General features: G+C 53.3%; 1 protein-coding gene across 3 annotated transcripts in view; it reads left to right on the top strand.

The window, feature by feature from the left end:
• AK8 (adenylate kinase 8) overlaps positions 1 to 5,962 on the top strand; it is a 127,344-nt gene extending 121,382 nt beyond the window's left edge. For all 3 annotated transcript variants that reach the window (XM_041727223.1, XM_041727222.1, XM_041727224.1), the window contains 2 exons: positions 4,387 to 4,467; positions 5,628 to 5,962. In XM_041727223.1, the coding sequence (XP_041583157.1) occupies positions 4,387 to 4,467; positions 5,628 to 5,865 (319 nt within the window). In that variant the 3' untranslated portion in view covers positions 5,866 to 5,962. The remainder of the gene's footprint in view (positions 1 to 4,386; positions 4,468 to 5,627) is intronic.
• Positions 5,963 to 12,239: the final 6,277 nt, after the last annotated feature.

Genomic DNA, 12,239 nt, shown 5'->3' with positions numbered 1-12,239 from the left:
GTGCTCCCGTGTTCAGATGCTCCCCAATCTCGCATGTTTTATTTGGTGGCTGTTATTTTGCAGCCACGTTGTGAATGGAAATCATTATCAAGAACATGTGCAGGGAAGAAGTGGATTTTCGTGGCTCCTGGCCCCCCAGGCTGCTGTGGAAACCACCGCTCTCGCTTTGTGCAGGGGTGGCTGCGGCTTTCATCAGGCACTGGCGAGGGGCTTCTTGGCAACTGGGCAGAAGCAAACCTACGCAAACGGCATGGGCAAAATGAGGCAGGAAGAAGAAAGGCAGTGGGGAGAACTTGCCTTGGCTCAGGGACTCATGTTCTTAAAAAGTGTACACATTTTCTAGAAGCAAGTGGCATCGAAGAGACTAGAAGTATTAAGTGTCCCTTGGGGAACAATTGCAGGAAACACAGCTCAAACCAGCGTAAGCCAAAGAAGAGCTTTATGTATTCACGTCAGGGAAACACTGAGGGGTGTGTCGGCTTCGGGCACGGCTTGATCCAGGGCACCAAACGTGTCTCTCACCATCTGTGTCCTCTCTGTGTGGCTGGCCTCATTCTCAGGTAGGCTCCCCAGGCAGCCCCAGGTCTCACACCATCAGCTTAGCAGTCCCAGCAAAAAGAAAGGTCCTTTCTGGCAAGTCATGGTGCAGCCTCTTATTGGCCTGGCTTGGATCAGCTTGCATCCTGATCCGATTCCTGTCCACAGGAGGAGCCGGCCCTCAGATTGGCCATACCCCAGGCCTTCTTCATGCCCAGCCCTGCAGCCCTGGGGTGGGTTAACTTCAGACAAGTCACAGAGATGAGAGACAACCAGGGCAGCCTCCCACGGGGAATCGGGACAGTCAGCAGGCATCTATAAGCTCAGGGAAGCAGCAAGTGTGTAGACCAAGTGCGTCGTGTGGAGCAGCCCCGCTGTGCACCCTCCTCAGCCATGGTCATGTTTCTCATCTCAGTAAAATAGGAGGCTTTGCTCAGATCAGTGACTCATAACCATTTTTAAGAATTGCCACCCCTTCGGGTGCCTGTGTGACTCAGTCAATTAAGCATCTGCCTTCAGCTCAGGTCATGATCCTGGGGTACTGGAATCGAGCCCCAAGTTAGGCTCCATGCTCAGCAGGAAGCCTGCTTGAGAGTCTTTCCCCCTGTCTCTCCCCCTGTTCTCTCTCAAGTAAATAAATAAATCTTAAAAAAAAAAAAAAGAATTGGCACCCCTTCTTAATATCCAAAATGTCTTAAGAACTCCCACAATTCAACACCCAAAAAAACAAATAATCTGATTAAAAGTGAACAGAGGACCTCAATAAACATTTTTATGAAGACTTCCAGATGGCCTACAGACACGTGAACAGATGCTGCACATCGCTCATCACCAGGGAAATACACATCAAAACCACAACGAGATACCACCTCATGCCTGTCACCATGGCTAAAATCAAAAACCCAAGAAACAACAAGTATTGGCGAGGACGTGGAGAAAGGGGAGCCCTCGTGCGCTGCTGGTGGGAATGCAAACTGGTGCAGCTGCTCTGGAGAACAGTATAGCAAAATTCCTTTAAAAATTACAAGTAGAAAAAAAAAAAATTACAAGTAGAACAACCAGAGGACCCAGTAGGTTCCACTTGTGAAGACAATTAATCTAAAAAAAAAAAAAAAAATTAAAGTAAAAAAAAAGGGCGCACCTAGGTGGCTCAGTGGTTGAGAGTCGGCCTTCTGCTCGGGTCGTGATCCCGGAGTCTGGGGATCAAGTCCCACATTGGGCTCCCCTTGAGGAGCCTGCTTCTCCTTCTGCCTGTATCTCTGTGTCTCTCATGAATAAATAAATAAAATCTTTAAAAAAATGAATCTGCCCCCCTGCACCTCTGTTCACTGCAGCATTAGTAACAATGGCCAAGATACGGAAGCAGCCCCAGTGTCCATCAGTGGACGGCTGGACAGAGACACAGGGTAACATCTGCTATGGGATGACTCAGCCATAAAAAAGAATGAAATCCTGCCATTCGTGACAACTGGGTGAACGTAGAAGGAATGACGCTAAGTGAAATAAGACAGAGAAAAACACCACGTGATCTCACTTATCTGTGGAGTCAAAACCAAACAAAACAAAGGAACGAACAAACAAAACCCGGAAACAGACTCATGACTACAGAAAACAGACCCAGTGCTTGTGGGGGGGTGGATGGGAATGGGCAAAATGGGCAAAGGGGGTTGAGAAGCGCAAACCTCCAGTTATAAAATAAGTAGGTCCTGGGGCTGAGCTGTATAGCACAGGAAAGACAGTCAATAACATCTAATAACTTCTGTGTGGTGACAGGTGGTGACCACACTTAGCGTAGGAACAGTTCAGAATGTAGAGACTCATTGAATCACTATGTTGTGCACCTGAAACTAATGCAATATTGGGTGTCAGCTGTGCTTCATTTAGAAATTTTAAGAAGTCATTTATTGGGACGCCTGGGTGGCTCAGCGGGCTAAGCATCTGCTTGGGCTCAGGTCATGATCCCGGGATCCTGGGATCAAGCCCCACATCGGGCTTCCTGCTCAGTGGGGTGTCTGCTTCTCCCACTCCACTGCCTCTGCTCTTGCTCTCTGTCTCTCTGATAAATAAATAAAATAAATCTTTGGGGAAAAAAAGGTCACTTATTTTTTTAAAAAATGGCACCCCTGTGAGATTCTGAGAAACATGGACCCATCTCGTTCCCAGAAAATATACAGTCAACCGATGGCATCGAATTGCTAGGGGACATGGGACCCGCAAGGGTGCCTGGCACCGAGTCCCAGCCCAGGTGCCCCCCTCGGCAGCAGATCCAGGCTCGGGGGGTGCCGGGCTCCCTCCAGTGCCTGCCAGATTGCCAGGTCTCTAACGTGGAGGAGGCAGCGTAGCCATCCTGAAGGTTCTCTGCCCCCAGAGCCAAGGCAGGAAATCTCATTGATGTGCATTTTTCTCGCACTTAGAGCTGCTTCTTGCCTGGGTTTACTTACTTGGAAGTGGAAAGAACAAAGCTGTGGGTGCGCGGGGAGTCTTGTTGTCAATGGTGTCATCAGCATTGATGCTGTCCTCAGCAGAAGGTGCACATGGCAGTTATCACGAACCCTGAGGTCTGTGACCAATGGCCCCACAGAGTCTTGGGGCTCCGTTCCACACAACAGGCTGGTAAACGTGGGAGCTTACTTCCGTGCTTGGCACACAGCAGGCATCCAATGAATGCATGTATGGATTAATCAAAGTATGAATGAGCAGTAAGTGAGAATTCAGAATATTCCAGAAGTTAATGTTTGAAAAACAAATGGGGGTGGTTTCACACGAGAAGACAGGGTGTGGATTAGAGCCATGGGCAGGTACCTGGAACATTTGGCCCTTCACTCTCCCCACCTGTTCCACCTGGAGTGCCAGCTTCTCTCTTCTCTCCTCTGTCCCACCTGCCAACTCTGGCACCACTGGCACTGGGGTTGCTGAGCAGTAACCCTGGCCTCCACCTCCTTCCCCACTGTGACAACCAGACATGTCCCGTATGTTGGCAGATGTCTTCCCCGGGCAAAACCACCCTTGATTGAGAACCTCTGTCCTTAGGGGTTTTTGTTTGTTTGTTTGTTTAAGATTTTATGTATTTATTCACAAGAGACAGAGAGAGAGGCAGACACAGGCAGAGGGAGAAGCAGGCTCCATGCAGGGAGCCCAATGCGACACTCGATCCCAGGACCCCAGGATCATGTCCTGAACTGAAGGCAGATGCTCAACTACTGAGCCACCTAGGTGTCCCTGTCCTCAAGTTTTATATATAAAAAGGGTCCCATTGCCAAAGAGTGGGCATTCGGCCATCTGCCCTAGGGATTTGGGAGAGACCTGGGTTATCAGAAGTCTTTTCTGCTGTGCTCTGATCTGGGCTGTTTACCCTTGAAGGCCCTGCTCCCTCAGGTTCCTTTGTGAACGAGAAAGTGGGGGAGCTGAGAACAACCCCAGCTCTGCGGGAGTAGGGCAGCCAGGGGGTCTGAACCCTGGAGAATGGTGCCCTGCAACAACAGGGATGCCGATATAGCCCCAGCTGCCACAGGCCCTGCAGTGAGCTTGGCACATGCCTCACGTCATCAGATCTTCAACACCAGGGAATGGTTATTGGCCCATTTTGCAGTTGAGCAAACGGTGTCCGAGACAGGCTGTGAGTGGCCCAAGGTCACATAGCAGGTCTGTGGTGGAGGCGGATTCTCACCCAAGCTGCCATGGCAGGGAGCCCTCTGCCTACTTCTCTCTCCAGTGACCTTGGAGAGCTTGGGACCCGGAGCTTCTGAAGCTCCATGCATGTGTGGGGGCCATGCTGTCTCTGATCTCAGGTACCCAGGGTCCAGCCCGGGGTCCCCTCCAGCTGACTGTGGTGCTGTTCTCTCCCCGTAGGGTGTTCTTCCTGAATGTGCCATTCGATTCTGTCATTGAGCGGCTGACCCTGAGAAGACTCGATCCCGTCACAGGAGAAAGGTTTGTGCCGGGCTCCTGGGGGCTGGTCATCTGAGGGCTCCGAGGGTCAGGCCCTGCTGGGGAGCCTCCCCTGTCCGTTTAGCTGACCGATGATGCCACAGCGGGCTGGGTCTGGGGATGATACTGCAGAAGACTTGAGAAAGGGGGTTCCTCCGGCCAGTTCCTCTGGGCAGTGGTTGTAGACCCTCTGCCTGGAAGGGAAGCCAGGGAATGAATGTCTGAGGCGAAATCCTTGCCCACTCTGTCCTGAGTAGCAGTTCTGACCCTGGCATGTGACGTGGCTGGGTCGGGCAGGTGTCCCCGGGAAGCTTAGAGGCCTCTGCTCTCACTGTGAGGCACGCTGAAGGGAACCGGTTCCCTGGGGGCCAACCCATCATCACCAGAGGGGAATTCTGAGTTTTATTCTGCGGTCTGACCAGGTACCATCACCGCGTTCAGGCTGTAAGTCCCCACAATCACAAAGAGGTAGAAGCCTCCATCGTCTCTGGTACGTAGGGCCAGGTTTCTCGGCAGGGATTCAGCAGTGGAGTGGGGAGGCAGGAAAGAAATACCAGGATTTGTCTAAACTGTAGGCTGATTTCTCATCCTTGCTGCTGAGGGACAGTCTCGCTGGCCAATGTCAAGTAGGTTGGCCTTCATGCTGCCCTGCCTCCGGGCCCCTCCCCGTGGTGACCTTCTGTGGCTCTTCCTGTCCTCTCCACTCACAGTCATTGTTACGATGTCCTACTTCCCCATTCGGCTGCAAGCTCCAGGAGTGCAGAGCCAACATTGTCCTGCCTGCCTCGTGTTGCCAGAAAACTCAGAACGCCAGACGAATAGCAGATGCCTGATAAATGTTTGGAGGGAAGAAGAAAGGGGAGAAAGGAAGGGGAGGAAAGAAAGAAAGGAGTTGGGGACTTAATTATTCTATTCTGTCCACCTGTCACCCACCCGCATCCTCTCCCCAGGGTGGTAGTGCTGGGGGAGGGACCATGTTCTGCATCTCCAGAGCGGCAGGGCGCAGCTGAGGCTGTGCACCGTTGTGGATAGCATATGTGTGGTGGTGGGGTGGTCGTGGGGGGGTGGTGTTGACCAACTGGGTCAACAGTGGGACCAAAGCCCCTTCTCCCCCTGCCCTGTGGGCCGCAGCAGAGGTCACCGGCTCCCCTCCTCTCTCATAGGTACCACCTCATGTACAAGCCGCCTCCGACCCTGGAAATCCAGGCCCGCCTCCTGCAGAACCCGAAGGATACTGAAGAGCAGATCAAGCTCAAGCTGGATCTGTTCTACAGGAATTTCTTGGAGCTGGAGGAGTTCTATAGGCAGGCCACCACTGTCAACGCCGACCAGGACCCGTACACAGTCTTTGAATACATAGAGAGTGGGATCATTAATCCCCTGCCCAAGAAAGTCCCCTGATGTGCTCCAAGCAAGGAGCATCCCCCAGGGAAACAAAGTTAATGCCTTCCCCAACCTCCCGCAAGCTCAGCCAAGCCAATAAAGGGTGCCAGGTGCAGTTTTGTGTGTCCTTGTAGCTGGAAGGTGGCCTTGTTTCGGGGTCTGGGAACACAGGACAGACAAGGACAAAGTCCAGGGAGGTGGTGGAAGGAAGCACGGCTCCAGGACCAAGGGATGCCCTTGGATAAGGCCCTAACCCTCAGCACCTCGCTGACAGCCGAGGCCGGCGTGATGACAGTCTGTGTTCGTGGGGCTCAAGGAGAGCTCTCAGCCCGGTGCCTGGCACACAGCACGCTCTCAGCAAATGCTGTTTTAAAAGGTTAGTATTTCTAGAGCAGCACTGTCCCCAGCGCTGGGCGTGCTCTCCTGTACCACCTGACACGGCGGCCACTAGCTGCAGGTGGTTATTGAGCCCTGGAATGTGGCCAGCACAGCTGAGGAGATGGTTTTTAAATTTTACTGAATGTTTAATAATTTGGATATAAATAGCCCCGGGTGGCTTACTGGCTGCCGTGTGGACAGTGCAGTTCTAGACATACTTTGCTATTTCTAAGGATGTTCTAGAACCTGGGCACCTGGGAGGCTTAAGCTTCCTTCCACCTCTTGATTTTGGCCCAGGTCATGATCTCAGGGTGGTGAGATGGAGCCCCGCATTGGGCTCTGCACTGGGCATGGAGCCTCCAGGAGATTTTTCTCTCTCTCCCTCTCTAAAAAAAAAAAAAAAAAAAAAAAAAAAAAAAAAAAAAATTGCCAGAAGACCTGCTTTTGGGTCTCCCTGAAACAGCCCCTCTGGGGCCTGCAAAGCTCGCAGGGGGATAGAACGGTGACATCCTTGATGAGGACTCTGAAGCCACAGAGGGTAGGTGACTTGCCTAAGGTCCCCTCATCCACACTACACCTGGGCCTGGCGCTCTAGCAACTCTGCCCAAGACTAGGGTTCCAGGCTTTTGGCTCTGAGGGTACTCAGGTACTTGGGTCTCGTGCGGAGGCCCCTTCTGGCCCAGGGTGGTCCGGATCCCTCCACAACCATCTGACTCTAGTGTGGGCCGCGTAGCCAGGAACCGTAGCAGTCCATGGCTGTGTGCACGGAGCCAACCCCTGGGCCTTGCTTCTGCAGGCGGGGCGAGCCCCGGACCTGGGCCCTCCCTCCAGGTGATGCGCCAGCCTCTGCCCCTCCCCTCCTTGCCCTGTCAGCTACTGGGTCCCACCTCGTGAGACTCCCAGGGGCCTTTCCTTCCCGGACCCCACAGAGAAGAGGGCATCTGCCCTGAAAGTTCCCTGACGGGGGGCTCCTGCCCAGTGTCCCAGTCACACACCAGGCTGCGCCCGCTCCATGCGTGATCAAAGTCGGCCCGCTTATACGCGGCACCCTCTGATTGGAGGCGACAGCAAGCCCAGGCCTGGCCTGGCTAGGAGTTGCTTCCCTTTCCCCACTCTACTCCTCTGCTTGTCATTTTAGATCTCAGAGAATGTGGTCTCGCTTTACCAGAACTGCCCCCATAAGGTGCCATTTGGTTGTAAATCCTTAGCCAAAGACAAGGCACACATTCATTCATGTATTCATGCCCATTGTGTGGATGCCGCCTCTCTCAGCCTGCTCGGATGGGCAGGTGGACGCGCTCTGTGCCTGCTCTGAGGCAGGCGATGTCCCCCAAGAGCCTGGGCTGTGGAACCGAGCAGCCTGGGTCCCCATGCTGCTGTGTTATCTTGGACAAGTTACTTAACCTCTCTGGACCCTTGTAAAATGAGCAAAATAGTCACTGCCTCCTAGGCAATGCTGAGCGACAACTGTGGTATTAGTTAATGCAAATTAAGGCCAAAAATGGGGCAGGGCAGGTACCTCCGGGAGAAATGCGCTCGCTCCTGATTCACAACCGCCCCGCCCCCAGCCGCCGCCCAGGTCAGTGCTGTTTTCATCCGTAGGTGACAAAACTGGGGGGCGGGGGGGAGAAATTCAGTGACTTGCCCAAGGCCACACGCAGCCAGTGGTGGGGAGGGGTGGCCCCCCAATGCGCCCTGCGGTCCCAAACTCCGCGGGGGGCCCGGGGCGGCACCTGCCGGGGGTGGGGAGTGGCAGGCTTCCTCGAGATGCTCGGGCGCAGCCCGGTGGGGGCGGCGCGGGGTGGCCCGCGGCTCGGGCTGGTGTAGCCGGCCCCCCGGAACCCCTAGCGGAGCGAAGCTCCCCACCGCCCAGGAGGCCGCCTGGTTGCCGCCCCCAGCTCTGCTCGCGGCCTAGGTGCGCGGCCGCCTGGAGTCTATGGGCGTCAGTCCCGCGGGCGATGCCGACTTGGGGCTTCCGCCAGAGGCCCAGTCGGTGGCGGGAGGGCGCTGCTGTGTTGAGGTTCCCCACTGAGTGACTAGCGGGAACGTGGAGGGAACAAGTCACTGTGACCTTGTCTTCATTAACGTGGCTGCTCGGTTCATTTCCAATCCCATTTATTGGAGGGTGGCACCACAGGCTGGGGCGCGGCCGCGGCTGCCATTGTGCCCGTCCCTCCCTTCCCTGCTGCCCTGGCAGGGGAAATCCAGGGGTGCCGAGGCCCCTTTGGGGTGTCTGCCAGCCCCACCCGCAGCCTTGTAGGAGACTCTCCGGTGGGGCCAGGGTTACCCCTGCTGGTCTCTCGGAACGGGACCAACCAGCTTCTCTGCCTGGGGAATTGAACCCAGGGCAGCTGGTTACTGTCTTGCCACTTGCAGGAAGGACATTTGGGGTCCTCCTGGCCCGAGCACAGCACAGAAGAGCAACAGAGACTGAAGCAAGTACTGCGTCTCCTGCGTGCCCCCGCCCGGGGACAAGGGGAAAGGACACACTGTGCCATTGCGAAGCTGCTGCTTTACAAAGATGAAGAAAGAGACGAGAGATAGAGACCATCGCATTCTTGAAGGTTCCCCTGTCCCATCTCTGCCCCAGGGTCCCATGTCCTCCCAGCAGTCTCCCCTTCCTTTGCTTCGGCCTCAGACCAGGTTCTGGGGCACAGTGGTGCTGTGAGGCCTAGGCTAGGTGGAGGCCTGGGGCTGAGGGAGCGGGCCAGAGAGATTTTAAATGAAGCCAGGGCTCAGGGAGGTCCCCCAGGTCAGGTGAGGGGGCCTCAGAGGCTGAGCTGAGGCACATGGGAGGATTCAGAGGCACGGGACGAGTGACGTACTAACTGATCATGATGTACTAACTGATCACGGAACATACTTCCATTTTTAAAAATAGATCATTGGGGATCCCTGGGTGGCTCAGGGGTTTGGTGCCTGCCTTTGGCCCAGGGTGTGATCCTGGAGTCCCGGGATCGAGTCCCACGTCGGGCTCCCTGCATGGAGCCTGCTTCTCCCTCTGCCTGTGTCTCTGCCTCTCTCTCTCTGTCTCTATGTCTATCATAAATAAATCTTTAAAAAAATTTAAAAAATAGATCATTGTAGTATTATATATATTTTTCTTTTGCAATGTTACTTATACCCGCACAACACAACAGAAGCACATCACAGAGAACGTGGAACTCCTCTCCTTGCCACAATAAAACCCTTAATTGGGGACCCCTGGGTGGCGCAGCGGTTTGGCGCCTGCCTTTGGCCCAGGGCGCGATCCTGGAGACCCGGGATCGAATCCCACGTCGGGCTCCCGGTGCATGGAGCCTGCTTCTCCCTCTGCCTGTGTCTCTGCCTCTCTCTCTCTCTCTCTCTCTCTCTCTCTCTGTGACTATCATAAATAAATAAAAATTAAAAAAAAAAAACCCTTAATTGCCATTCACTAGAGATAAGTAGGGTCAGAAGTTTGGGGTGAATGGATGGATGGACGGATGGACAGATGGGTGGGTGGGCAGATGGATAGGTGGGTATGAATGCCACCATTTTAAAAAAATAGTAGTAGGGGACCCCTGGGTGGCTCAGCGGTTTGGGGCCTGCCTTTGGCCCAGGGTGCGATTCTAGAGTCCCAGGATTGAGTCCCCCATTGGGCTCCCAGCATGGAGCCTGTTTCTCCCTCCTGCTGTGTCTCTGCCTCTCTCTCTCTCATAAATAATAAATAAATCTTAAAAAAAAATAATAGTAAGAACACTAAGCATGAGATCTATCCTCTTAACAAATTTTTCAGTGTACGATGCAGTAGAGGTGAGTATAGGCACAATGTCTACAGCAGATCTCCAGAACCTTTTATTTATTAAACTTTTTAAAAGATTATTTATTTATTCATGAGAGATACAGAGAGAGAGGCAGAGACACAGGCAGAGGGAGAAGCAGGCTCCCTGCAGGGAGCCCGATGCAGGACTCAATCCTGGGTCTCCAGGATCACGCCCTTAATTGAAGGCAGACACTTTGAGGCAGTCTGGGCATCCCTATTTATTAAACTTTTATGTATTTATTTGAGAGAGAGCATGAGCAGAGATATGGAGGGAGAAGCAGAAGCAGGCTCCCCCCATGTAGGGCTCGATCCCAGGACCCCAGGAACATGACCTGAGCCTAAGGCAGATGTCCAACCAGAGCCCCCCAGGCGCCCCAAGAGCAGGCAGTTAACAGGAACAGGAATAGTCAATTAACATGTGGAAAATGTTGATGTCATCATTAATCAGGGAAATGCCATCAAGTCTGGGAGGCCTGCTCACCTGCATGCGCGCCACTAGCTTCTGAAACAAGCCTTGATGGAACACCTGGGTGGCTTAGTGGTTGAGTGTCTGCCTTTGGCTCAGGTGGTGATCCCAGGGTCCTGGGATCAGGTCCCACATCGGGCTCCCCGTGGGGAGCCTGCTTCTCCCTCTGCCTGTGTCTCTGCCTCTCTGTGTCTCTCATGAATAAATAAAATCTTTAAAAAAAAAAAAAAAAAGCAACAAGCCTTGAGGGAACTCTCTGGAAGGTACCAGATACTGGTAGTGGGAGGGAACACCAGTCTGGAGACATGTAGAGCTGTGACACCTCCTGCCCCAGGAACCAGCAGCAGTTCCTCTCCGCTGTCCCCAGGACAACTGCACAGAAAGACTGGTGCGGGCAGGGTGGTGGGCCCGTTCGTCTTAGCCCTAAACTGGGAACACAAGGCTCCATCAACTGGTTTTAAGTTTTAAACTCCAGTGAACGCACAGTGGTGCGTTTCAGGTGTACGTGGTGACGCAGCACTTCCATGCCTCACCCCGATGCTGGTCAGGACAGGTGTGGCTCCTGGATCCGCATCACCGGCTTCCCCAGCCCCCTCCCACCACCTCTCTGGTCACCAGCAGGGTGTTTTCCATGGTTAACAGTCTGTTTCTAGGTTTGCCTTTCCCTCTCTCCTTTTCCCTTTGCTCATTTGTTCTGTGTCTGAAATTCCACCTACAAGTGAGATCATATGGTGTTTGTCTTTTTCTGATTTACTTTGCTTAGCATGATGCCCTCTAGATCCACCCATCAATAATAGAAGCCAGCAACAGTAAAGTCATCTGTGGGGTGGATGTGGGGGTCCCTGGCCGAGGCCGGGCGCCAGGGGGCCTTCTGTGGTGAGGCCTGTGCTACCAGTGTCATTGTGGTCACATAAATCCTAGCCACACACGGTTTGTGGCCTCTGTGGTTTGTGTTACATGTTCGTGGTCAGAATGGACTACATTTGAGATCAGCTCACATAGCAACTCACGTGACTGAAGAGAGAACCTTGAGAAAGACACAATCTGCTGTTTGGCAGAGATGCCTCAGCTGTGTTGGTGGCCAGGAAGTGGCCACGGTGACGGGCTAGGGACATTACATATAGGGGATAAAATAAAGCAATGGAGGCCAGGAAACAGTGGAACTAGAATATAAATGTGCTGGGCGGGGTTGGGAGAAATAGAATTTTTTTTTCCACTATACCCTGTGAAAATATTCTCCAAAAGTGAGTGGGGGAAAAATGCATATAGCCACATTAAAAAAAAAAACAAAACAAAAACAAAAACAAACACTGATCTGGCAAACAAAAGATGAGAAAATGTGTCACCACAGTAAATCCTTGAGGAGGGAGCATCAGCAGGGGAGCCCGGATGTGTAGGACAAACCCCAATGTGATGATGGTACCTGAAGGTAGCCTTCGGGAGGTGATCTAGAGGAGTTATGAAGGTGGGACCCTCAAGACAGGAGTGGGTGGCTCACCCACAAAGCAAGCGCAACACCTGTGGCCACCCCTGAGCCCAGAGTAAGGGACCCAGATGAAGAGGGCATCTTGATCTCGTGCTTCCCAGCCTCCAGAACTCTACTAAAGCTCTGATGTTTCTACTCCTCCCATTACCCTGTGGTCTTTTGTCATGGCTGCCAGAGCTAAGATAATTGGGTGCCTAAAACACAGAACTTGAGACACTTGGGTGGCTCAGCGGTTGAGTGTCTGCCTTTAGCTCAGGTGGTGATCCTTGAGTTCTGGG

This window comes from Vulpes lagopus, chromosome 12 (assembly GCF_018345385.1).
Source record: "Vulpes lagopus strain Blue_001 chromosome 12, ASM1834538v1, whole genome shotgun sequence".
NCBI classification, from domain to species: Eukaryota; Metazoa; Chordata; class Mammalia; order Carnivora; family Canidae; genus Vulpes; species Vulpes lagopus.
The sequence above is the reverse complement of the archived record's forward strand: the minus strand, read 5'-3'. Positions and strand labels throughout refer to the sequence as shown.